Genomic DNA, 26,623 nt, shown 5'->3' on the forward strand with positions numbered 1-26,623 from the left:
GCACAAGAAACCATCATTGTTTGTAGATGTGAACATATGCATAGAAAATTAATGAGTTCAGCAAGACTGCCAGAAACGATGTGGAAAAAAAAAATCATACTCATTCCCTTAAACTAAGCAATAACCAATCCGAAAATATATCTCTCAAAATAGCAACAAAAACTACGTGCCTAGGAACCAGCAAGATCTTCATTTTTAAACTGTATTAAAGCTCACATAAGACAACCTAACCAGAAAACAGGCACTCATAGTCAAGGATGGAATGACTTAAGATGTCAATTCTCCTCAAAAATCAATGCTTAGGGACTTCCCTGGTGGTGCAGTGGTTAAGAATCCGCCTGCCAATGCAGGGGACACGGGTTCGATCCCTGGTCCTGGAAGATCCCACGTGCCGTGGAGCAACTAAGCCCACGTGCCACAACTACTGAGCCTGCGCTCTAGAGCCTGCAAGCCACAACTACTGAGGCCAAGTGCCACAACTACTGAAGCCTATGCGCCTAGAGCCCGTGCTCCGCAACAAGAGAAGCCACCGCAATGAGAAGCCCGCGCACCACAACAAGGAGTAGCCCCCGCTCGCCACAACTAGAGAGAGACTGCGCACAGCAACGAAGACCCAACACAGCCAAAAATAAATAAATAAATAAATAAATAAATAAATAAAAATCTTCCTGGGTTGGGACATACAGTTAAAAAAAAAAAAAAATCAATGTTTAAACTTCAGTAAGATTTTAAACAGAAAATGTACAAACTCATTCTAAAACATGTGGAAGAACAAAAGTCTTCAAAGACCTCATGTACTTTTTAAAAGCAGCAAAATTTTTTGGATGTAGGTGGGCAGAGTTGGAGACGGTTATCACTCCAGATATTACGACTTAAAACAAGGCCAAGGTAATAACAATTCACACACACACAGACCATGAATGATACTGGCCCAGGAAAATAAAACAGAAAATCCAGAAATAGGCCTAGACACATATGAGACTTTGGTATATGATATAACATCATATGCGAGTGGGGAAAATACTACTTTATACAATAGTGTTAGGAAACTTATCCCTACATGGAGAAAAATAAAATCCCTACTTCAAACTGTATACCAGACAGATAAAAGATCTAAATGTAAAAGGCAAAATTATAAAGCCAATAAAAGAAAAAAAATTTAATATATTTTTAACCTTAGGAAACAAGTAGGTTCCTTAAACAGGACCCCAAAAGCAGAAATCAGAAGGTAAAAATTGATGGATTTAACTACATTAATATTAAGGATTTTTTTCAACGAGACACCTTGAAGTTAAAAGAAGTATAACAGAGAAAATACTTGTGGTATCTAAAACTAATACAGAGTAACTTCAATATACTTATCAAACACTAAAACACAGGAAAGCCAATGGAAAACTAAAAAAATATGAACAAAATTCAACAGAGTAAGAAATCCCAAGGGCTAAGAATACATGAATAGACACTCAAACCTACTATTAATAGAAATGCAAATAAGCATAAGAAAATACTATATTGCACTTATGGGATTGGGAAAAATTAAAAAGTTGTATATCAATGTCGGCAAGGAAGTAGACAATCGAGGCCCAACGTCACTAGCCATGAGGGGAATGCAAACCAAAACCACAATGAGATACCACTTCACACCCCCTAGGGTGGCCATAATCAAAAATGCAATGAGGATGTGGAGGAATTAGAACCCTCACTCACTGCCGGTGGGAATGCAAAATGATGCAGGTGCTTTGGAAAACAGCCTGGCAGTTCCTCAAAAGGTTAAACACAGCGTTACCATGTGACCCAACAATTCCACTCCTAGGCATATACCCAAGAGAAATGAAAACATGTCTACACAAGAACTTGTACACTAATGTTCATGGCAACATTATTCATAATAGCCAAAAAGTGGAACCGCCCAAATGTTCGTCAACTGACGAATGGGTAAATAAAATGTAATATATCCATACAATGGAATATTATTCAGCAATAAAAAGGAATGAAGTACAGACACATGCTACAACGTGGATGAACTTTTTGAAAACATCACGCTAAGTGAAAGGGGCCAGTCACAAAGGCCACATATTGTATGATTCTGTTTACATGACATTCCAGAACAGGCAAACCTATACCGAGACAGAAAGCAGATAAGTGTTTGCCTGGGGCTGGGGAAGCTGGGAGGAAATGGGGAGTGACCAGTAACAGGCACGGGGTTTCCGCATCAGATGATGAAGACATTCTAAAGTTCACTACGATGATGGCTACAACTCCAAGAATAGGCTAGAAACTACTCAACAGTGCATTTTAAGTGGATGAATTGAATGGCATGTGAATTATATCTCAATAAAGCTTTTCTTTTTTAAAAAAGGGAGAAAATAGAACCAGCAAAAAACTCCCACTGCTAGTGTGAGCGTAAGCAGGTGAAGCTATCCTGAACAACATGGTAGTGTAGGGGTGGGAACCGGCATATCTGGGGGGGGCCTGCCCCAAGCCCCATCAGTTGTATTAATAAGTGTCCTACTCCAGAGTGCTGCACAAGTCAGTCATACAAAAAGACACTCAAAATCCTAAGTCATTACGGAAAATGCAAATTCAGACCCTAATGGGATACCATTACACACCTGCTAAAATGGCTAACCTCGAAAAACTGACAATACCAAGTGTTGACGGGAATGTAAACTGACACAGACACTGGAGAATTAACCAGCAGTCCTACGTCTAGGTGTTTACCCTGGGGAAATGAAAACTTAACGTTCATACAAAAACTGCACATGAATGTTAATAACAACATTATTCATCACCGCCAAAATACGGAGACAAACCAAGGGCCCTTCAATAGTCAATATAGTATATAATATACAACAGTACTATATACATATACACAATACATATTATATATTGTATATATATACAATAGTATGTATAGTAGGTATATATTCCTACAACGATACACCATTTGACAGTAAGAAGGAACAAACATTTGAAACATGCACGGATCCCAAACACGTTATGCTAACTGAAAGAAGCCAGTAACAAAAGGTGTGTGATTCCATTTATATGACATTCTAGAAAAGGTAAAACCACGGGGACAGAAAACAGATCAGTGGTTGCCAGGGATTGACGCTGTGTGGGGAGAGATGGTCAGGAGTTCTTTGAGATGTTGGGATTGTTCTGTATCCTGCGTGTGCTGGTGGTTTTAAGAATCTACATATGCGTTAAAGTGTGTAGAACTGTAAGAATTATACACCCCAGAAAGTTAATTCTACTGTGAGCAAATTTTAAATAATTATGTGGTAGGAAAAAATAAACTCATACATAGTACATAAACAGAGTTTTATCTACTCAAGACACACGTATTCAAAGACATATCAAAATGTGTCCTACAAAAGAGAAGGGTGGTAGGGATGAAGGATGAAATAATAAAAAATAATAAAACTGACCAAAACAGAAGAATCTTACATAGATCGATGATGATGGTTCCACAAACTGAAAAATATGAAAAGACAACTCAACTCTCCCTTATCTGATGTCCATAAATGGCAAAGGGGAAAAGAAATACAATAAGAAAATGACACTTGACTTAACGGAACAGGCCACTTTATTGGCTGGGCAGTCGGTTCAAAGCCCAGAGGGGCTGTAGGAAGCAGAGCTGTGCTTTAACACCAAGAATAACACACCAGGCTTAAAACAACAACAAAAAACTGAAGACACGCACAGGAAAAAAAAAAAAAAAAAAAAGCCAGGTATCAACATCTTGCTTGCTTTTTTTTTTTTTTTTTTTTTTTCCCCATTAATGCTACTCTAATGACCAAGGCCAAAAATGAAACACAGATTGTTACTTCTGACCTTGGTCATCCATCAGTTTTCAAGAAAACAATGCCAACTGCTAGCCATGAGGGCCTCCAGGTATACAGCTCCACTCCCAATGTCAAGTAACGTCCTGGGGAATATTGACTCTGTAGTAAGTGCAGTGTTCAGGGAGAATCACACTTCCTGTCAAGACACCCTGCCGTGAGGGAATGTTCCCTCTCACTGCGCTGAACTGCATCCCTAGGAAAGCAGACCTGTGTTGCTTTCTACTGCTTAACTCAAGGGAGCCGAGTTTAGGATGAGCACTAGACAGAAAGCGTCATGGTCAATATCTAGGTGAACAATCCTCACTGGTATGTTCGGAGGACTCCTCACAGCCTTTGTTCCATCTTACAACCGAACAAAGGTACCCCGGAGAAGCACCTTTTGGATCCACTATCCCCAGAATGCTGCCTGGGGTTTCCTGTGAGCCTGGCACACAAGGCTGCAGAGCTCTGAGCAAAACAAGATCACTGACCAAGTCTGGACACATGCTACTCACAGTGTTCACAAAGCTCACACTTGCTCTGGCCACAAAAATTGCGTGGGCGTAACCAAGGTCTCTGAGACTGTTGTCTTAAATACTCTTTGGGCTATTCCAAGAACCCCCAAGGCCAGCCCTGGGAACATCGCTCCTTCTATACTCTGGGACCAAAGACCACCATCCGTTCCACAGGGCAGCGCTTTCTCAGGCAGCACTCGAGCGTCTGGGCTGGTGACTCTTTGTCGCAGGGCTGTCCCGTGCACCGCAGGACGTGTAGTAGCATCCCTGGTCCCCACCTACTGGGTGCCAGCAGCACCCCAGCCCCGCCCCGTAGTGACAACTGAAAATGTCTCCAAGACACACCACCTGTACCTTCAGTGCAGGAGGGTACACATGGGGCAGTCAGCAAGAGGCACAGAGAGGTACCGGTACCACGTTTATGTGGCTTGGCCCCAAAGTCATGTGCTCCTGTCACAACCCCAGATCTGCCTTCTCCGTATGGCACAGCCCGCCTTTCTCCTCTGCCCTCTACACTGGGCATCTTGGCCCCAGTTCAGTTAAGCTGCAATCACCGTTCCACGTGCACGACACCATTAGTACCTGACTGTCTTCATCTCAAGGAGAATGCGCCAGGCTCTATCTTCGGGAATAGGAAAGAAGTGAATGAGACAGGACCTGTGTGCTTTTGGAAGAAGCCCTGAGGCAAAGGAGAGTCCACACACACCAGGCACATATCTCAACTCAACTGCTTCCCAAGACCAAATAACCCATCTATATTCCTCACCGTGTCTAAAACCAGAGGTCAATACAAGAGCAGGATTTGCCATGGGGCGGTCAGGAGGAAGGTGAGTGAAGATAAATTCAGACAATGTGCCCTAACAGATATGTTCATTACCATGTGGCTACACTAGTACTTCTCTGAGCGATAACGAGATCATGAAATTATAATACAATATGGGCAAGGGAAAGAGTACAGTTTTGTCTGGTTTTTTTGGGATATAAAGCATAAGAGGCTGATTATATCCTATTGCCCAAGCTAGGATGCTTCTGAAAGTAAAGAGTCAGCTATTAATAGTCATGCTGGGGCAAGAAGTGAACACAGGGGGTGGATGGTAACCTCCTGAGGAGCCGCATTCACAAAGACACCAGCCATTTATATAAATATTTTTTCACTTCTTTCCCTAAGCATAAAATGGTTGGGATTTCTGTTTCGTCAGGAACTACTACTTTCCCTTTGGGGAAGGAAGGAAAAGGGGAAAAAAAGCAAATCAGAAGTCCAAAGAACATAACTTTAAAAAATTACCCCAAAGTGTGTCTAATGTACATAGCACACACCGTAGCAGAATCATCTGTGCTTACATACAACACTAAAACACATAAAGGGACTTTCCTGTATTCGTTTTCTGGTGAATCCAATTGGTAAAACTACCCTAAAAGTTTTTAGGAACTGAAGAAAAACTTACTCTTAAGTCAAGGATCTGAACCCACCATTAGACAACTACTCACTCAATGGACATGTTTCCTTAATAGCGAAACTACAATAAAAATGACTAGGACAAGTAAAGGTTTGATAAAGACAGTTTTGTTTTGTTTTTTTGCCTTGTACCTGATTTGCTTTGGTGAAACTGGCCTGATGTTTGAGAGTATTAAATAATTTGTTATAAAAGAAAATGATAACCCTAATTTTTAGTATGCTAATAATGTTCTTACAACTCATAAATTTTGAGTTATTTGGCAAAATAACTTTTCCCTTAATTTAAAAAAAATTTATTAAATTAGCACTTACTAAAAATCCCCTAACATGCCAGGCACTTTACCTATCTGATCTCAATCTTTATAGTAATCCTGTAAGATAAGTACATTTATCTGCATTTCTTCCTTGAGGAAGTCAGCAGCTTGAGAAACATCCAGACAGTTAAGCAACTGTACTAGGATCCAAAACTAAAATCCTGGCTTATAACTCTAAGTGAATCTCAAAGTAGAGATTCTAAAAGGCAGGCAGTCTCCCCAAGACAAAAAAAAAAACTTAAGAGCTGTGCTGCTGAATGGACTGGGTAGCTCTTGTGAGTGATGCTTAAGAAGAAATCAGGCTCAGACGCCTCTACGGCACCTCACTGCCCACTGTCACAATCTTGTCATGTCTTCACTGCCTAACTTAAAACCAAAAAAGTCTCTCTCTCTCCTGCACACCACCCCACCCTCTACGGTTTCATTGTGACCTTGTAGATGGTATTTTTGCGGTAAAAAGCTCCACTGGTATAATGGTTGGGATACGAAGGCTTCTGGTTAACATTCTAGCTGGTTTAATTTCCCCAAAATTAAACAAACTACAGCAAATGAAGATCTTCTATGGCATGGATAATCTTCAAGACCTTTCTGGCCCTCAGATTCATCAATACAAGCGTAAGTTTTCACTGTGGCACTATTCCCCCCTCCTCCCTAAATTGTCGGTGTTGTTTTTGTTTTTACTATTTCGGGAAGAAACATGCTACACAGCAACTCTGTAATTCGATTATAGCTACACAGTCAAAACTCACTCCACTCTCCTGATCTTCAGCAACATTCAGTATATTTAGACCACTTGGCTATTGTTCTCAATTTCTCCTTCTGGAGTACAGGATTGAAGCGAAAACGTAATTATGAGACCTTCTAATGCAAATCCAGCAAAGGAGAAACCAGTTTCTGCTCATTTCCTCTTTACCCAGTCTTGTTGGGTAAAAGTCCCTTAACACAAGGTGAAATCCTGAGGCCCTCTCCCCCATCACCACTTCAAGAACTAAAACGACCAGCTCTGAAAGCTATGGGGAGTTTTAGAAGGGCAGTAAAAACCACACAAAGCACAGTAATTTTCAACTTTGTGTCAAAGACCCATTCATCTTACGCGTCAATTTAATTTGTATCTTACTTGACAGTTTGGACCATACTGATTGAACTTCATAACGCTACCAAGATGATGGGAAAACAGCCTCTGGCTCATGACTGAGGGTCTTCCTCTGGGCCAAGGCATCTCATGCAACTCTCTCACACCAAGAACGGGCGGAACTACGGGTCTGGATTCTTGTCCTGCTCAACTTACGGTAGTTACTAGTACCGTTTAACAAGAGCAGTCCATATGTTTTCATCAAATTTGACAGAAAGGCTTAAGAAATTAAGGGCAGCTTTTCATGATGGTGATATTATTCCTGGCATTCCTGAGGCCATTACATTTTCTGAAGGACAATCTGCCTCGTAAAATACATAAAGCACTATAGACAAAATTATCACAGCTCCTCATCCCACCTGAGGACAGTCAGTGGAGAAAGTCGCCCCAGCGGTCACTCCAACTCCCTCGCGCAGAGAAAGTGGCCTTGGGAAGGACCGTCTAGCTCAGCACCAAGCCCGTCTGCTCTGCTGTGCAGCGCACAATTAGACGGCAGTTCCCAGCCCCTCCTGGTTAGGTGCGGCCGCGTGGCCGAGCCTGGCCGGGGGTGGTGAGCAGAAACAAGGGGCCCTGTGTCCTGGCCTGGGTATACGAGGACGCCCCGCAGGGGCCTCCGTTTTCGCCCCCATGCTGACTGAAGGCAGCCGAGCACACCCACGTGTGGAGGAAGGAAGGAAGAGCCGCAAGACAGAAGGAACCTAGGTTCCTGAGTAACTGCTTGGAGGAAAACCACCCATGGATCAGGGCTATAAGTGAACAAGAAATAAACTTCTATCATATTGAGCCATTAAAAACCTAGGGTGTTTATTCCAGCAACTGACACTAGGTTAGCTAAATAAATTCACTGGCCCACTACAGAACAAGGTTAGACTGACTTGGAGTTAGCAACTCAGGGAAGACGGGACATACCAGATGGAATCTCTAGATACGTACACTCAAGGTGACACCACGTTTGGCCACAATAAAGCAATCACCTCGCCATGCAGTAAAAAATTCTGCTGAGGAGCCCAGGCTGAAAAAGGCACCTGCGAACCACTGATCCTTAACTTCCCCAGTAGTCAGATATTAGCCGGTATACGTCAGCAAGAATTTGTGAGGACCTTCCACGCTTCCTTTGTCGAAACTACCATAATTCATATTAAAATCCAACATACCACGTGAAACCTAACTCTGAATTTACTATGCAACTATTCTGACGTCATTTCACAAAGGATAACTGATACAGTAGACAGAGTTCAAGTTGAGTCTCTTCAGCTGTTGAGTTTTTCCTCAACAGAAGTTTAACATAAAGAAGACCTCTGCTTTCCCGTATGGAAGTCACAGGTGCTCTCCTCTTGGGTCATGAATATGACAAAGCTTACCGTGCTCCCCTTTCTGCCTGGTCAAGACCCAAGCTGGATGCTCCCCGCCACAGTAACACTCATGGCTACCGTGGGCTACCCTCCCTCCTCCTTGCTTCCACCTCAGGGGACACGTCCTCCACTGCAAGGTAATGTCAGAGTTAAATGTGAATAAACCCAATCGATTAAGGAAGGAAATTAACACTCCCTAAGTACCCACTACATGCCAGGTACTTTCACATACTCAATTCCATTTAATCTTTGCAACAACAAGGTGTATACCATAATTTTCCATTTTACAAATGAGGAAGTAAAGAAGTTTAAAAAAACTCAAAGTCCACAACAACTGACTTATTCTTCCCCTTTCAAAGTGCTGCATTTGACCTCTGACATACTGCCATTCTTTAGGCAATGAAAAAAAACATAGAATCACCATCCAACTTTTATTTCCTTTAAATATTCATTTTAGTGAATCAATAGCTCTCAAATGTTCCATCCTCCCACTTACACCTTATTATTACATTTCCACAAAATCAAAGCCTGCACCAGCCCTCTGACACCAGAACACGTGGAGGGCTACGACATGGAGAATTGAGAGGATGGACCCAGGGCAGGAGGAGGCCTAGTCTTACATTATCCAGGCGTATTGCTGCCTCCCCCCTTAGGAAAAAGTTCTGCCTGTGAAGCTTTTGTTTCCACAAAGAATTGTTTCAGAAATTTTTTCACCAATTCTTAAGATTTCCAAAACCCCATTTGAAAGATACGACATTTCTAAGTGCAGTAAAACAGGCATATGGTCAAGGAACTTGAAACACAAGGGACAATCTTAAACTTTTCTAGCGGTAGAGCACGATGACTGCAGGACTGGGAAACCGTCTTTAATACAATTCTTTCCCACTTGAACAAGTGCGTGAAGATCAAGGACAATCTGTGGTGTTGTACTATAACTACTACTTTACGTAATTATTTACTAACCGAGAATTCTTCAAAGTCAAATGTAGATAAACCAGCTCACTAATCAACATTCTCAATTCTCAGCAGTTTAAAAAAAACAAAACAGCACTAAATTAAAACACATTTGATAACTGAAAATATCAAAAGACTAATATTCTTAGGTTGGCCTGAGTTTTTAATCACAAACCATGCTAAAATTAGTTGACGAGCAGTTGTCGTTATAATAGCTTAAGAAATGCACTTCTGATGACAAAGTCTCACTCAGAAATACTTTCTTGTTTGAAAGGGATTTTCAACATCAAACCCTTTTTACCAAAAATACGTTCTGTCGGTGACATTTAAGATGATAGAACCATCAGAGACAGGTTCTTTTGACTGCAAAGGTCGGAACACTTCTCCTTCCTCTGAAAACCTGCTGTGCTATTTATCGAAGTCCTTCCCGTCCGAGGCTCGCGTCTCAGTCAGGTGCTGCATGATGGAAAATCGCGTCTGCATCTTTAAGCCTTACCTTCAGATAGGATCCATAATATTTGGTTACGTAGGGACTGTCACACTGACTCAGCACTGTGATCTCCTGCTGAATGTCCTCTATCTCATCTTCAGCCTCTTCCAGATCAATGATTTTTATGGCGACCACTTTCTGAGTCCGATTGTCAATGCCCTTGAACACCTCGCCAAAAGAGCCCTTCCCGATTTTCTCCAGTTTGGTAAAAAGCTCTTCTGGATCTGCTTTCAGGTTCTGTAGGAGAGAAGGAAAAGAAGGGAAACTTCAGTCACTCACAGGGCTATGACTGCTTCGTCCTTGTATTGATAACATACATACCATGGTCTTTCAAGGACCGATACGTTTTCCTCACTTAAGGATCAGGCTGTGGTGACCACAGGCCTTCACATTCAGGACACAAAGATTTCTAAATCTCACCTGCGTGTGCACATTAGACTATGAAACACAGCAAGTGTGCAAACAAAAACAATGACCCAGCTAGATTATAAAAACTGGGGAAGGCTCCAGCTTTTGTATAATTAAAGTAAATAAATACCAGAACACTTAGACATGCGGACTTATTGAAAAAAATCACTCTTGTCTAAGCAAAAATTCTACTTTTCTCCCCATGCTCCCCCCTCAACTCTCTTAATTTAGGTAGGCATATATTAAAACATAGGTTAACTAGCATCCTCATATAACAGGGGGGAAAAAATGTATGCCCTCACTTAATTGTTTCAGAAGAGGCCGTGTCCAACAAATACAGTCTCACGCATCTTCGCTTACAGCTACTGCCTTGGCCTAAGGATTTTAACCAGACCCAGGAAACAATAAGGAACCTGTTTTCTTTTGTCAGGTGAACATCATACCCTTGAAAATGGCTTCTAAAAGCTCTTAACCACCAACGTGATTAGCTGAAAAACACACACAGCCTACACTTCCTAAGCTTTAGCTGTAAGGACTCCAACACCCATCCCAACAGCTCCCTGACCAGAGAGAAGTGTGAGCAGCTGAGCTCTCGATGGGCAGCACCTGTCGGCCCCAGGCGGGCGTGAGGGGTGACGCTGACATTTAGCGAGGAGAGCTAGGCACGCTGCACATCTCACTACGCGGAGCGGCTCAGCCTGCAGCCCCACGGGGCAACAGAAGGCCCGGGAGCCACCCACCCTACAGACACACCTTCCCTGTGAAATAGCGGGAAGGAGGAGGAGGAGGGTTGAAGGAGGAAGGACACCAAACACAGAAGAGGGACCCACTGAACGTAAGGGGTCACAGACACAGAACTACGGCAATCTGGGCGGCACTGGGTTAACCGAGCCTTGCGGGCGAACCGGGCGCCCCACTAACCTGCCGACCCGGGTGAGCCCGCAGAGCGGCCAGCGGTGCTTCCAAGGAGAACTGACACCCACCAGCCCCCTTCCCACGTGAACAACGGACTCCAGTGACACAGGCGCGAACCGACACCCCAGAGGCCCCGCGTGAGACGGCACAGTGAACAACGTGAAAGCTCACAGGTCTCACCCATAAACGTGAGAAAAGTGAGAAATGGGGTGACCAGGAAAGGGGGACACGAGAGGTCGCGCCCGTTTCCAGCAGCTACAGACTCTCCCGTTCTCATGCCCTTTCCCTTCTGTCCTCCCCTCCAGGGTGAGTAAGGCTGGCCCTCCTTCTCAAGGCCAATCCCAGAAGCTTCAAATCCACCCTGCCCTCCCCCAGGACGCGGCTTCATCCCCGACCCCCTTCTCCACGCGCCCCTCCCGCCTGTCTCTGCCCTGGGCAACACGCTGGGGTGTCTCCCATTGAAAACCCACCACCGCCTTGCTGCAGGTCGCCCGCCCCGCTCACTCCTCCCCAACGTTCCCCCCACGTTCCCCACCGTCACAGTCTGGCTCCGGCTCTGGCGTCGGATCCTCCAGGAGGTCGGCCCCCCGTAGCCTGCCAGCCCCTCGGCATCTACGACGCTACTCCCCGCTCATCCTCTTCCGGTCTCCCTGGTTCCAGAAGAGTCTTCAGGCGCAGACCCGCCCGGTCTGGCCGCCATCAAGGGCAGCCACCCCGAGGCTCCAGACTTGGCCTCCTGTCTTTCTCTCCTCCTTCTCCCCGGGGTTTGGGACCCTGATCCCCAAACCTGGCTAGTGAAGAATCACCCGGGACACTTAGAGGTCCCAAAACACTTGCCTGGTCAATAAAGGGTGGGGGGGAGGAGGGGGTCGTGTAATCCGTATTTTCAAAAGACCCCCACTGAACAGGCACCTTTGAAAACAAACTTCTAAATTATAGGGTATGTGGTAACTTCCAAACTGCTGGTGCAGTCCTTTTGGGCTTTAACTCCCAGGATCCACTGCTTGCTGATACCTCCTTGGCCTGGACGCGGCCAGCTCCGCCTGTACGCACCGAATCTGTCATCTCCGCCTCGGAACTGGCCATCCTCCACGCACAAAGCCTCCCTCACCACGCTGCACGCCACGCTGAGGGCATTCGGGAACCACATTTTACTCTCCTCTCCACCTGTGTGCCTGGGCACACCACAGACGGTCCCCGGGTGTCCCCTGAGCAGTAAGAAAACCACAGCCTCACACTGACCCAAAGAACACGCTGACTCAGGGAGACAGAGCACCTAGGTGGGGGGAACTGGTTGGAAGGGTAAGGAAGAGGCGGTCAGAGCCACCTGAACTCCCATTAGCAGTGATTCTCAACTCTCAGGCGCATCAAAATCACCTGGAGGGCTTATCAGACCCGCCCCCCCACCCCCACCCCGGGAGGCCTGTGGCAGTGCATCTGGGGGGAGCCAAGTATCAGCGCCCAGGTGATGCAGGTGCTGCTGGTCTGGGGACCACGCTTTGAGAACCACTGCTTAGCAGACCCGGTGGGAGGAGCAAGGCAGCCCTGACTAGATAGATGATGTGCCACTGAAATGAGGCTTGTTTTATTTAGGTCGGCTGACCTGACCCCCCTGCACTGACCGCCCCACCCCCATACTGAGAAAAACAGTGGTGTTCCTTTTTGGGAGTTAATTAAAACAAAGCCAACAAGAATGTATCCAAACCCCTACCACGTCAGAGATGAGAGTGTGGGAGATTGTTACAAAAATAATGGCCAATGAATCCCGGCTGAATCCACACCCCTTCAGCACTCCTCCAACAAGAAAGGAATAATAGTCTTATGTCCCCAACCCTTGAATGTGGGCTGGTCTTGTCACATGTTTTAACCCACAGAAGGCGGTGACTTCTGAGCCGAGGCCTCAAAGGGCTGGGGAGGCTGGGAGTGAGCGTGCGGTGGGAGGTCCGTCGCAGCCACTGCACGGATCCCCGCTGAGGCCCAGGACGTGCACGAGGCCAGCCTAGGTCACCCAGCCTGAACCCCGGCACAGCAGAGCAGCCTCAAGGGAGCGCCCGGCCAAAATCCCCGTCAATCCACAGAATCTGTCTTAAACCATCAAGTTCTGGTTGGTGTGTTTCTGTACCCCAGTAGAGAACTGGTACAAACGTGGATACTAGAAGCAGGGTGCTGCCCCGCCACAGGCCCTGACGGCACAGCCGGACAGCAGGACTGCTGGGACCATTTACTCACTGCCTCTCTCTGCCCCCTCTCTGAACACGATCATCTACCTCAGCTACCTCGTTCCCGTCTCTCCACGGGCTGTGGGGTGTGTCTTTTCAATTCACGGCTCTCTGAATCAACTGAAGCCACCCCCAAGGAGCTGCAATGCAGCAGCCCGTCCACATCCAGCCCTGACCTGGGGCGGGCGGGCGCCGACTCGGAGGCCACTGCTGTACCCGGAGGGGAGGGCGGGACGAGAGGAGAGGAGCGTATCCCGCAGCTCCACAGCTGGGAGGGACAGAAATCCTTGGGACCAGAAGGCCAGCCCGGAGATTGCTACGATAATGGCTTTAGTGAATAACCCATCCCCAAGCCCAGGCCCCTATTCAACTTTGCCTGCTGCTGCCCTTGAATCTGGGCCGGCCTTGGGATAGACGCTATGCTGTTTACGAGGTCAAGCCTGAGGCCCTGCAGCCTTCACCTCCATCAACACCTAAGGAGGCCGGAGCCAGCTGCTGGAGAGGAACTGTGGAGAAGAACCCAGGCCCTAGCCACCCAGCGGGCCAACTGCAGACACGGAGAGGGACGCCCAGCGTCCTAGCTGACCCTAGGCCAGCAGCTCTCCTGCCGACCACGGGCAGTGAGTGAGTCCAAGCGAGAGCTGAGGGAAAACTCCAGGTCAACCCAAGGGTTCGTGAGAAATACTAAATCGTTATTGTTTTAGGCACAAAGTTCTGGGGGGATCTGTCACCCAACAGATAACAGAATTCAACAGAGATCGCCGATCACTGCCAGACAAAAGTGTCCATTCCTGAGGGCAGGGTACAGACAGATGTTCTACGCTCGGGAGAGGAGTGTTTCGTTTCAATAAATTGCCCGATTTTCCTTTTGCCGGGTCTAGAACAGCTTAGAAAACAGCTGTTTTCACTATACTGCTTTGACCATCCTCCCCAAAGCCCTTTCCCCGGCATCCACACCTGTGACGTTAGCGCAGTTTTTCTGTCTCGCATCTGCTCAAGTGTAGTGTGGCATTCCATGCTCTTGGCCACTGTGTTACCAGCTATAAACCGGAATAAAACCCGCCCCTGGCAAGAAGGGCGCCATCTGCCAAGATGGTGACGGCAGGCCCTAAGCAAGCAGGGTCCTCGCCCTTTGGCAATTCTTGCCTAAGTTCATCACCATGCACTGCAACCCCGTGCGGTGCGGTAAGGAAATCAATGCCAGAGATGACCTAGTCCGCAAAGGAACGTCAAGATTCTGCTGCCAGAATCTGTTCTCCGAGGAAAGAAGATCTCCTTGGTAGGAAAGGTGCCATCCTGCCAACCATCCTGAGAATTCTCTTTTCAGAAAGCTTTAAGCTGAACCAAGCACTGGTCATCATCCAAGATCAGAAAGGCCTGCCGGCCCCTCACCCCACCCATCCATCCCACGTGCCTGAAAGGCAACCGGCTCCCGGGCAGGAGTCAGCACGCAGAGGCTCAGCTCCTCTGGGCAGGGGAAGGCCAGGACCCTCCCCCACCACTCCCTTCTCCTAGGGCAATGAGCTGGGGGACCAGAAGGGCGGGGCTGGGTGCTACCTGCACATCCCACTCCTCAGGTCTGGGACCAGTCGCTAAAGAACATCACTTAGATGCCCAGCGCAACCTTCTCGTTCCCGCACTGAGCCAGGAGATCACGCTCTAAGGCAGAGGGGGGGTGTGAGTCTCATGAATACGCTCACTAACCTGTGTGACCCCACGAGCTACTCAACATCTAGGTCTGTGTTTCCTCCCCCGAGGGAAGGGCTGGAGAGAGGAAGAAATAACAGCAAGAGAAGCATCTCTCCAGATTAACTGCCACTAAGAGTGGGGATCTGGCACCCACCAACTGCGGGATGTGTCCCGGGCACTGTCTATAAAGGAAGGCACTCAAATACTGATGTCTCTTCTCTACTCACGTCTCTTCCATATCCCTCAAAACCTTTCCCAACTATGTCAAGAAACAGCCCAACTTCCCACTTGGGGGAGCCTTGAGGTTAAGTGACAATTTTCAGGAAATGACACGTATGACACTTAGTTTTCCTACTTCTTGTGGCCTTATTTGGTCTTTTTCATCACCCTTTTCATCGTGACAACTCCAGGCCATCTGTCTCTTTAAACTTTAGTCAGCTAAATTCTGAGCCTTTCTATACACTCACACCTCCTCTTGTTTATTTTTAATTTCAATATTTAGAAAAAACACGGCATTTGTTACACTTAATCATCCTAAGGTCAGGATCCTTGAAACTGACCAAAATATGGAGAAGATGCATTTCCCTCAGTTCAGGGGGCCCAGGCACAGGTCTGGGCTCTGAAAATGCTCCCCAGCCCCTTCCCCATCAAGCCCAGGAAAGCCTTCACTGGCTCAGGATTGTGGGAAGAGCTGAAGGGCCAAGGGAACGTGCCCAGGGGACCTGGAATCACCAGTTCCACAGACCTTTCTCACTAACTGTGATATGGAAGTTTCGGGGCAACAGGCTACCCCAAAGCCTGGCATCTCCCAGAAACAGGAAATGAACAGGCATGAGCACAGCAGAAGCAGCTGTCACAGTGCCACGCAGCACAGGGAAGGGGCCCCAAACCTCCAGGATTCCGATTCCTCTGAGAAGCGGAAAGCCAAGGGTGTGATGGCTGCTCCCCCAACTCCCCCCCCCCCCCCCCCGCCTCCCGAGAGATGGTCCAGAGCTGCCCAGCTGGAGCTCAGGCTTCTACAATAATTCAGCCCATTTCATAATCCTTTGAGAGAATTCATTAAAATACTTCCATGATGACTTAAGTATTTTATATTTTTAAACTTGAACAGCTATTACTGTGTTCTTTTGATCACCTCTGGCAAGGAAAAATGCACCTGGCATCACTAATCGACTTTCAAAGGTCCTCAGCTTCAGACGCACCGCTCGTACAGTTGCGCACACGACACCGCTCTGGGCTGAAGCCAAGCTCCAGGAAAAGAAAAAGGAACTGTCTAGGTTTGCCGTGTTCTAATACTTGTGCCGTATCACATCAGCATCCCCGAAGCAACAGACAAGAGGGCACCGGGGTTCAGCCGGGTCTGGACCAGGTGTGGCCCCTCCCCTCTTCTGAACTTGGCAAGCATCCCCAGCGAAGCACAGAACTCTCCTCCTGAACTCGGAGCTGAACTCGGCCTCAGAGCCCCGCCCTCCCCACCTGCCCGGGCAGCCGCCGGCACACAGCCGGGCGCTATGGGCCGGCAGCTTACCGCAGACTTGTCCTTCCGCATCGGCCCGACTCTCCCACCCAGCCTTTCCCCGTGGTCCCGCCGTGAACAGTGTTACTACTGTCTTCCGTTCCCAAAGCTGGAAACGCCTGCACCGCAGTAGCTTTCTTGCCCCTACCTCCCAACTGTCTCTGCATGCGGCCCCCGCCGCCGGCCTGACCCCGCCCCGCCGGCCCTCCCTCACCCACCCGCCGAGGCCACGGCTACGCCTCCAGCTGCCCCGAGCCCAGACGCCCCTGCACACCCTGCGGGCAGAAAGCGGCTTCCTCGAAGCGGGTGGTTTCCGTGCACTGCCTAAGGCAGCCGGGACAACACGCCGTCTCGAGACTGAAGTCACACACGCTCGCCGCGAAGCTGAACCGCAAAGCCCCTTCCCACCTCCGCTTCCTGCTGCCCACCCCGCTTACCCTCCCATCACCCAACTTCCTAACACTGTCTCCGAGCACGCAGGGTCACGTACCGTTAATGACCCCACGCGGAGAATTCTCCAAGCGACAGAATTAGAGGCGTGGAGAACAGACGCGTGGTTGTAGGGCGGGGCGGGGGCGACGAGTGAGGGGCAACACGGGGAGGTTCCACGTGGCCGCGAACAGCTCTGCGTCCCGACGGCGGTAATTCTACTCAAACTTCTTCTGCCCCAAAGAGGCCACTATTATTCACTGTTATAGGTGAAAAGTTCCCATTTCCTGTTTCATACCCTCTCAACCCTAATGACTCCCTTGAGCAAAGGGAGCAGGGCTCCAGGGCTCCTCTTTGCCAGAGCGTGATTTTTATGCCACTGGTTGAAACTGTATTAACATTTTACAGATGATTTCCCCCCCCCCCCCCGCCGAGATTATGATTACCACTTAAGAATGTATCTTACAATCTTGCCAACCTAACCCAGCAAAGAGGCGAGCAGCATGGGTGCCTGCAGTCAACACCCAGGCCCCCTTAAAAAGCAAACACTGTAATCCAAACCGAACACCCAGGGGGCTTCCCTGGTGGCGCAGCGGTTAGGAACCCGCCTGCCAATGCAGGGGACATGGGTTCGAGCCCTGGTCTGGGAAGATCACACGTGCTGCGGAGCAACTAAGCTCGTGTGCCACAACTACTGAGCCTGCGCTCTACAGCCCGCGAGCCACAACTACTGAGCCCGCACACCACAACTACTGAAGCCCGCGCGCCTAGAGCCTGTGCTCCACAATGAAGAGAAGCCACCGCGATGAGAAGCCCACGCACTGCAACGAAGAGAAGCCCCCGCTCGCCGCAACTAGAGAAAGCCTGTGCACAGCAACAAAGACCCAACGCAGCCAAAAATAAATATAATTTTTTTTTTAATTTAAAAAAACAAAAACCCAGCCAAAGTTCAGAGCGTTACGTGGAGAAAACGAGGAAAATGCAACCACAGCCTAAACAAATTATGAGACCCAGTGTGCACCAGATGCTCTGCTCTGATTCTGCAGAGTATCATTTGGGGCAGCAGCTATACAAGCCCTGGAGAGAAAAGACACTAGAAACCGCACCCCCACCCCCCAACAATAAGCTACCAAACAGAGAGATTCAATGCTGTCCTTCTGAACACTTAAATTATCTGACAAAAATTCGGGTCTCTAGGCGATCATAAGCACCTGGAGTCCAAACAACACAAGTTCAGATCTCAGTTCTACCAAATTACCAGCGAGTCACTGAACCACCCAGCCTGTTTCCGTACCTGTAAAACGGGGTAACACTACTTACTTCTTAGGATGTTGAAAGGATTAAAATCAGAACATAAAGAAAGCTCCTCGTGTGGTATCTGCTAAACAATAAGTCATTAGTAAATAAAAACCACTTTTGTTGTTGTTGTTTTTTTGTGTGTGTACTTAATACTGAGCTATTCTTTCTGAAAATACTTGGTCAAGGTTGAATAGAAGCCTCTCATTTCAACTAGAACGAGAAGTAAAACCCAGATCATGGACTCACAAACCAGCACACCCTCCACGGCACTATCTTAAAATCAGCTAAAATAACGAGGCCTTTTCTCCCTCAGGAAGGGAACAAGGAGAATTCTAGGAGGCCTGAGTGAGCATCCTCAGAAAGAGAGAAGGAAACATCTGCAAAACTCCTAAGGTACAGAGGCCACCCGTGGCGCAGGTTAAAGAAACCACTGGCCAGGGAGGCCCAAGGGCCCTGTGGCCTGGGTGGCATTCTAACACAAGGCTCCAGAGAGGGCACTGAGCCACAGGGATGCAATGACCCCCATCCCGCCCAAGTATGAGGCTCTCAGGGCTAAGAAATGATGCTAGGAGCCATAAATAAAAAGAAGATCGCACCTGTGAGAACCTTCCAAGCGTTCTATAAACCTCCCTTTTTAACTTTTCTATAACAGTGACTACTACATCCCTTAAAACAGAGAAGGAAAGAAGGCTCTACTCCATGGGCAGCCTCAGGAGAAGGGACTCAAGCTAGATGAGCACAAGGGATTTTAAATAGAAAAGGAAAAGCAGGCCCAAGCCCAGGGAGAATTACAGCAAAGGCGGCAGGAGGTGAAAAGCACAGGCCTGGGGCACACAGCACACCCCATCAGCTAGTCAAGAGGACCACATGCTTCCTGTACAGAAACACATACTTTTAGTTTGTGAAAGAGGAATCCTGTTAACTGTTTCTGAGCAGAAACTTGAGCCTAAGAGATCACCTTGCAAAACAACCTGCAGAAGATTCGAATGCACAAGGCAGCTAGCTGCATGTTGACACCCATAAACGAGCTAGATTCGCAAAATCCTGGCCTCCCCCAGGTCACAACTTAGGTGCAGTTGGAAGCCGTGAAACTCTTTGGTCTTGGACATGGCCTGGGCGGAATGAAGCCGTGAGAAAGATGACCACCATTTCTGAATGCCCTCCTGAAGGAGGTGTCATCTCCACCTTACGGTGGTTATGGGATTTGTCCAAGGACACAGCGTACGTGACAGACCCTGAAATGGAACTCAGGGTCATCTGATTCCAAAGGGTGAGCATGTTGACAACTGCCTCCCAAGTTCTGACAGCAAAACCCAATAGAAAGAGCACAAAATTAAGACGCACAACACCTGGGTTTTTCCCCTGCTGTAACACTTTGCTGCATGACCTTGGGCAAGGTCTTAACTTCTCAGTAAAACCGAACAAGGATGCCTGAAGTGTTTATCTACCTCATAGGTTTGTCAGAGAATCAAATCAGCCCAAGAAAGAGGGGAAAGCGAGGTGCACTGCAAACCCTTTCCCAGAGCGCAGATGGCGGCTGTGTTACCTTGCAGGGCGTGCGCTGACTCTCAGAAAGCACATCCAAGGCCAAGCGAGGTCACCTTTAAAACAGCACTCGGCTTTGAAGACATTTTTAGAAATCACTAAAACACTGGCCAAAACAGTTACTGAGAACGAACCATGTGTAACACAACGCAACACGGTCCTGACGAGATTAAAAACTACTGTCATTTTAGAGTATGGCTTAACTTTATATTCCTATTTTTTTAATACAAATTATTCTTCCCATAAATATCTTTAAGCTAATTAGACGCAAATAAAATGCCCTGAAAACCTGTCTCATCGGTTTAATCTAACCATTACTTTTCAAGAGGCATTCTGTACTCAAACTAAAATTGGGCAATCTGTCTAATCAAGCCTATTAACCTGTAAAGGGTTTTCTCTCATTCTAACAAGTTTAAAGCTCACTCTTTATCAGGGTCTTTCCCACACCTCCTCCACCTGAAAATCAAGCTGCCCTTTTTATAAAATACATACAGGAATACACAAACACACACACACACACACACACACACACGGCCAATGCAAAGTTTATAAACAAACAAAGACCCCCAACAAGCCAAATACCCTTTTATGGGGATTTGCCCAGAAATCCTATAACCAGCAATCTCTGCACCGTCTAAAACCCATTCAGCTCCGGAAGCAGCGCACAAAGAAACTTGGGGGCCCCCCGGGCGCCTCCCTGGCCTGCGAAGCCCCTCGCACACTACTGCCATCGGGGATCTGTCAGGGTCACCCGTTAGCGGGCCCCCCAGACGGCCGGTGACTCCCCCCAGCAGGCACAGCCGGACGCAAACAGAACGGGGGAACTTGGAGCTCCTCCTCGCTCTGACTTGGTAAGCAGGTCTCAGGATCAGGACCTTCTCTGTCACCCCCAGCGCTGCCTCGGGACCCAGGGCTCCCCGAGGGGCAGGAGCCGAGCTGCTACGGGTTCCTCCTCAGTCTGCCCGCACCCCTCAAAGGCACCAAGGACGTGGCAGCGTCTCGACCAGAAGCAAGAAGGAACCACCCGAGGTGTCTGCCGTCTCCTCAGCCTCCCGGGAAGGGAACAAAAGCCACTGGGACGCAGGCGCCTGGGGGGAGAGGCTGCAGCCCCCTGGGGGCCCCGCCGGGCGCAGGGGAGGCCCCAGGGCAGGAGGTTCGGCGGTTCCCAGCGGGGCTGCACGCCAGCCAGGACCACCTGTGCCCCAGCCCCACTCTGGACCAGCAAACCCCGAACTCGGGGGATAGGACCCCAGCCCGAGCATTATTTAAGCCCAGCCCTGAAGATTCCAACGTGCGGCCAAGGTTGACAGCAGGGGTCTGGTCTGGGAGGCCACCTGGCGTGTTCACCTGCTTTTCTTCACCTGGGAAGATCACATCGGAGCAGGGGGCAGGGTGTCGTCGTCCCCCCCCCCCCCCCCCCCCCCCGCCAAGCTCACATTTCTAGTCTTTTCCTCTCCAACCCCTTCCTCTCCTACCTCCCTGACCAAGGACACCCATTCTCCGCCTCCAGCCCCAAGTGTTTTACATTAACTAGTCGGCTGATTTAAGGTCTCCAAAAGAAAAACCTTTATTTACCAAATAAAGCTCTTTAAATAGCAGATGGCTCCAATTAGCTCAGAATTAACAGATTTTTCCTATCCTCAAACAGTCTTTCAGAAGAAGTCTCATTCCTAGCTAGCTGACCAGAGGTCATTTTTAAGTGTGAGGCCTCAACCCCAGGTTTACACAGAAACAGGCTTTCCCGCGCATCACGCCGAACCTCCTCTCACTGTGGCGGGAGCCCCTCCTGGCCCGTCTCCACGTCCATCACGGCCGCTTCTAAGCAGCACTTTCAGTCTCTCACCCGCGTGCTCGCAGGCACGTGACAAACGCCCCACGATCCGGCTCAGTAAACTCATTTCCCCCATGGTAGACCCCTGTGTTTCAATCCACTTGAATAAATATTCTACAATGCGTGACAAAAACAGAAACCGTTAAATTTATGAATTTATGTCTAGACCTACATACCCAAATAACTAGAAATTCTCCTAAAACTCTTGTCCTTAATATTTAGGGACTCCTAGTAGGAGCATTCTATTCATCTTTATATGGATGTTTAAGGTAGAAACTGCTCTACTTAACAAGAAAACACAATTTTTAGAAAAGCATTAAAAATGAGAAAAAACTGACTGCAACCACCCCGGTGAATCTCTTGTTTCTGGCCTCTGGATCTAGTAAACACCCCCGGCCCCCATCTGCTCGTCGCCTTAGCAAACAGGTGTCCGGAGCTCTGTGGGGTCAGAGGTCAGAGAGGAGCCACCCCGGGGACAGCACGTGCTCCGGGTGTGCGAGGTGAGGGTCCAGGCTGGAAGGCCGCCTGGAGAGGCTCTCCGCCCTCACTCACTCGGTGGGTCAAGACTGAACAGAAGGCTCTGAGGCTCTGGCTACTATTCCGCCGACCGCCTGCCCAGCACCAGATGCTCCCAGGCCCTGCGCCGGACATTCGGCAGGGTGGCCTCGTTCACACCCGCGGGAACGCCAAGGCCTGACTGCAGAGCGAGCCGGGTAACCAAGGGCCCGGGGCTGCAAGTCACCCAGGGTCACAGAGCTCGGGGCAAGCCCAGCACCCTGCAGTCCCCACGCAGGGAACTGTGGCCGCCGCCAGGCTCCCGCAGCGGATGGTGGGTGCACTTCTCTTCAGGGAAAGTCTCCCTGGCTGGAAGATGAAGGCCCGGGGTGCCTTGGAGGTGACGAGCAGGCCCAGATGTCAGGGCAAAGAACAAAATCAGGCTGGTTTCGCTGGGCAAGCACTTGATGAAAACTACGCAATGCATTCCAAATAAATTATATATACCTCATTGAGAAATGAACCCTGGCACCTCCTTTATTAAAACCAAAACGCAAATAACAAGCCAGCCGTGGAAAGTATTCCGACCGTACCCTGTGCAAAGACGCACTGACAAAGAGCAGCAGCTCCCGCTTCCAAGAGCTCCTCTCCAGGCGAAGGCTCGTGCTAAGCCGTTTTCAAACGTACTCCCTTGTGGACCTCACAGCTGGCCCAGGAGAAAGGGACGGCGATCCTCATGACACCGCTGAGAAAGCCGAGGTGCAGAGGGCAGGTCACTTACACAAGGTCCCCCGCGGCCAGCTGCGGGGGGTTAAGCCCCACTCCGCCTGTGCATCGTGGGTCAGCCTCTAAACGGAAAGTGTGTGTAAGCTGCTGGCTTGGCAGGAGGCCTGACAGGAGAGGAACCGAGGTGGCATGGTCTGCCTTGGGTGACAGCACTGGGATGCTACACGCAGCTCGAGGAGGACAATCTGATGCCACCTCCAATTCCCTGCAGGTCAACTCGCCTTCCTGTACGTATTTTATAAAAGCTTGCAGTAACGACAGTGAGTGTCAGGGAACAAATACATTTGGGCAGCTGTATAGTTCAATCAAGAATCACATTTCCTTTACCTGAAAATCCTTCGGCTTTTAGAGGCATCAGGGAAAATGGCTGGAATAGAAAAGCTAAGGACAAGGTTGATTTGTCACAAACAGGAAGGCAGACCTCCTGCTGCCCCTTGTGGGGTGCGGGGTCCACTAAGCGTCCGTTTACCCCTAGGAGGGGCGGCAAGAGGGCATGAGCTGTGTTCAGCGTTAGCCCGCCCACGTTCCACAGCAGTCCTGTGGCTCCGTGTCCACCAGGGAGACGACCGCGCCCAGGCAGCTGTGCAGTGCCGTCCCGGGAGGGCGGGGGCTGGGCGGCCAGCCCCCGCCTCTGAAGGCCCAGACAGCACACACCCTGGGCTCTGTGGGCCCAAGAGTCTCTGCTGCACATTCTTCTTCTCTCTCTTCTTTTTTTTTTTTTAATTTATTTTATTTAATTTATTCTCTTTTTGGCTGCGTTGGGTCTTTGTTGCATGCGCGCGGGCTTTCTCTAGTTGCAGTGAGCAAGGGCTACTCCGCGTTGTGGTGCGCGGGCTTCTCATTGCGGTGGCTTATCTTGTCGCAGAGCACAGGCTCTAGGCGCGCGGGCTTCAGTAGTTGTGGCACGCGGGCTCTAGAGCGCAGGCTCAGTAGTTGTGGCGCACGGGCTTAGTTGCTCCACGGCATGTGGGATCTCCCCGGACCAGGGCTCGAACCCGTGTCCCCTGCACTGGCAGGCGGATTCTTAACCACTGCGCCACCAGGGAAGCCCTCTCTCTTCTTTAACGACCACTTGAAAACGTAAAAACCCATTCTTAGCTCATAAGCCAACCAAAACAGGCGGCTGTAGCTTGCCCATCCCCACGCTAGACCATCGAGCCGGCCAATACGCAAAACTCTGTCCACTGCCGACCACACCAGTAACCCGGATCCCACCGAGGGAACCCAGCACCGGCACAGGAGCCGCCGAGACGGCGCCGAAATAACCTTCCCGCCTCGCTCCACGGAAGCGACAACCGCCTCCCCATCCTCCGCCCGCCCCGCCCTCCCATTGCCCGAAGGGAGGGGGAGAAAGCAGCGCAGCACCTCCCCTGACAGATGAGAAAGCGGAGGCCTGGCCTGTATGTCATGGGCCCAGGCACACAGAGCCGGAGGCTGGGGCTCAGCTCCGAAGCCCCTGTTCTCTCTCCATCGCCCGACACCGAAACCCCCAACTCCCGCTCTCGGAACGCGCCGGCTGTTAAGGATAGTTACAGGGAGAGCTGTGACTGCGGTCTCGGGCAAGGGCTCCAGCCAGCCCTCCCAGGGACGAAGACTGTCGAGAAGGATGAAGGATACTGGTCTTCGCGCACGCTCTCACAACAAGGCGCACGCGTCAGGCCGGAGTGACAATCTTCCACCTACAGCGGCCTGACGTCTGGTGCCTGCACCACTGGCCCTGAGCAGTGCCCTGTGCGCACTGGTCTCCCCTCCTGCAAGAAGGAGCCCATTTCCAACAGGCCAGGGCCTGGCACGGAGGGGACCCTCAATGAATGTCAGCTGCCACCTTAGCAGAACGGAGGCAGACAGACCTCCCCCCACCCCCAGATTAAGGAACCCGCTGGGCACTGGCTGCTCGGCCTCCCCAGCAGGTGGCGCCTGGACAGCGCAGCCGGTGGCCTTCCCGCAGGGAGCGCTGCCTCTCAGGTAGGAAACATTAGGGAGTGGAGGGGCGACACAAAACTGCCTGGATCTGATTCCCAGATCTGATGAGCGACCCTGGACAAGCTACCTAGTTGCCCTGGACCTCAGTTTCCTCTTCTGTAAATGGGGTAAGAAGAGCACCTACGTCAAAGGCTGTGGGAGGGTGAAATGAGTTAATCCATGCAAAAGGACTAGGTGCCTATCGTTCCACTCAGTTCAGGGTCCAGCTCAAGTTCACAGTCAGCCGACCCTACCCCTGCATCCAGCCTCCATCCTGGCTTCCGCCACCACAACAGATACTTGCTTTCTGTCAGCCCGCATCAACGTCACGAATCCACAGGGAACCAGCAAATTCTCATCACTTCCAGAACCTCCGTCCAGAGCATCACAGTGGACTTCAGGTTTTAGCAAAGGGAGAAGTGTTACCACCTGGGCCATCACTCTGCTTTAGGGCCACTGCTAATCCCTTGCTCAGCAGGGGCTTATCTGCACCTTAAACTGACCTTCAGCTCCAGGGGAGAGGCGTCAGCCCATCTTATCTGCCCGGTCTCACCATCTCCCGCCTCTGTGGACCTTTCTTCTCTTCTTCCCAGCGTCTCTCTGTCTGTCTGTCTGTCTGTCTCTCCCTCTCACACACACACACACACACACACACACACATACGCACACACACACTACAGGGACACTCCTTTGCTGGAATCATCGCTCTAGAGTGAGTTTCCCACAGTGGCCCACCTGCCACCTAACCTCCCAGGCTCATTATCATCTCTTTCCCACACGGCCCCTGGCATCCCTTCTTTCTTGCTTGCTCCTTAATTAGACCCAAACTGAGGTGAAAGAATTTCATTACTGAGAAAACCACAGTAAAGATATCACTTTGTTCTGCCCTCTCAAAATCTGCCAGGATTTCTGGAAGATACCATAAGGAAAACTAAAGGAGGAGACACAGGAGTCCAGGGCTGCGGTTCAGGGGGACAACTGAAAGAAATGGGTTAATAACCAAAACTTACATAGAGAGTTATTCCACCAAAACAAAACAGAGAGGAAAACGGTTTCTATTATCTCAGCCTGCTGCCCACTTTGTACACAATTTTCCATTTCCACCCTGTTCACTCCAGTCGTGTCGCCCTGAAGCACACACCTTTTCCATGGGTGAGTTAAGCTGGCTCTAACACTCAAATGCCTCCAAAAGAGTAAATACTGTATTGCAACCTTTTTGTTATTAGATTGCTTTTCTCCATTTTGCCAGATCGATGTAACATATCCATGTTATATAGGAAGCAGCAGTAAAATCTACGAAAACCACAATATGTTGTCCCTTCCTATATTAAATTGCTGGAGGGATGGAAAATGGTGCAGCCACTTCAGAAAGCAGTTTGGCAATTTCTCAAAAAGTTAAGCATAAAACCACCATAGGACCCGGCAATTCCACTCCCAAGAGAACTGAAAACACACGCCACTCAAAGACATACACACAAATGTGTGTAGC

General features: G+C 49.2%; 1 protein-coding gene across 2 annotated transcripts in view; it reads right to left on the reverse strand.

The window, feature by feature from the left end:
• Positions 1–26,623, reverse strand: part of STK24 (serine/threonine kinase 24) — a 103,207-nt gene that overhangs the window by 48,687 nt on the left and 27,897 nt on the right. Inside the window, exon 2 of one of the 2 annotated variants that reach the window (XM_068526479.1) lies at positions 10,047–10,277. In XM_068526479.1, coding sequence (XP_068382580.1) covers positions 10,047–10,277 — 231 coding nt within the window. Of the gene's footprint in view, positions 1–10,046; positions 10,278–26,623 lie in introns of those variants that run through there. The other variant, XM_068526478.1, reaches the window with a different exon arrangement.

The sequence above is a fragment of the Eschrichtius robustus genome, chromosome 18, assembly GCF_028021215.1.
Source record: "Eschrichtius robustus isolate mEscRob2 chromosome 18, mEscRob2.pri, whole genome shotgun sequence".
NCBI classification, from domain to species: domain Eukaryota; kingdom Metazoa; phylum Chordata; class Mammalia; order Artiodactyla; family Eschrichtiidae; genus Eschrichtius; species Eschrichtius robustus.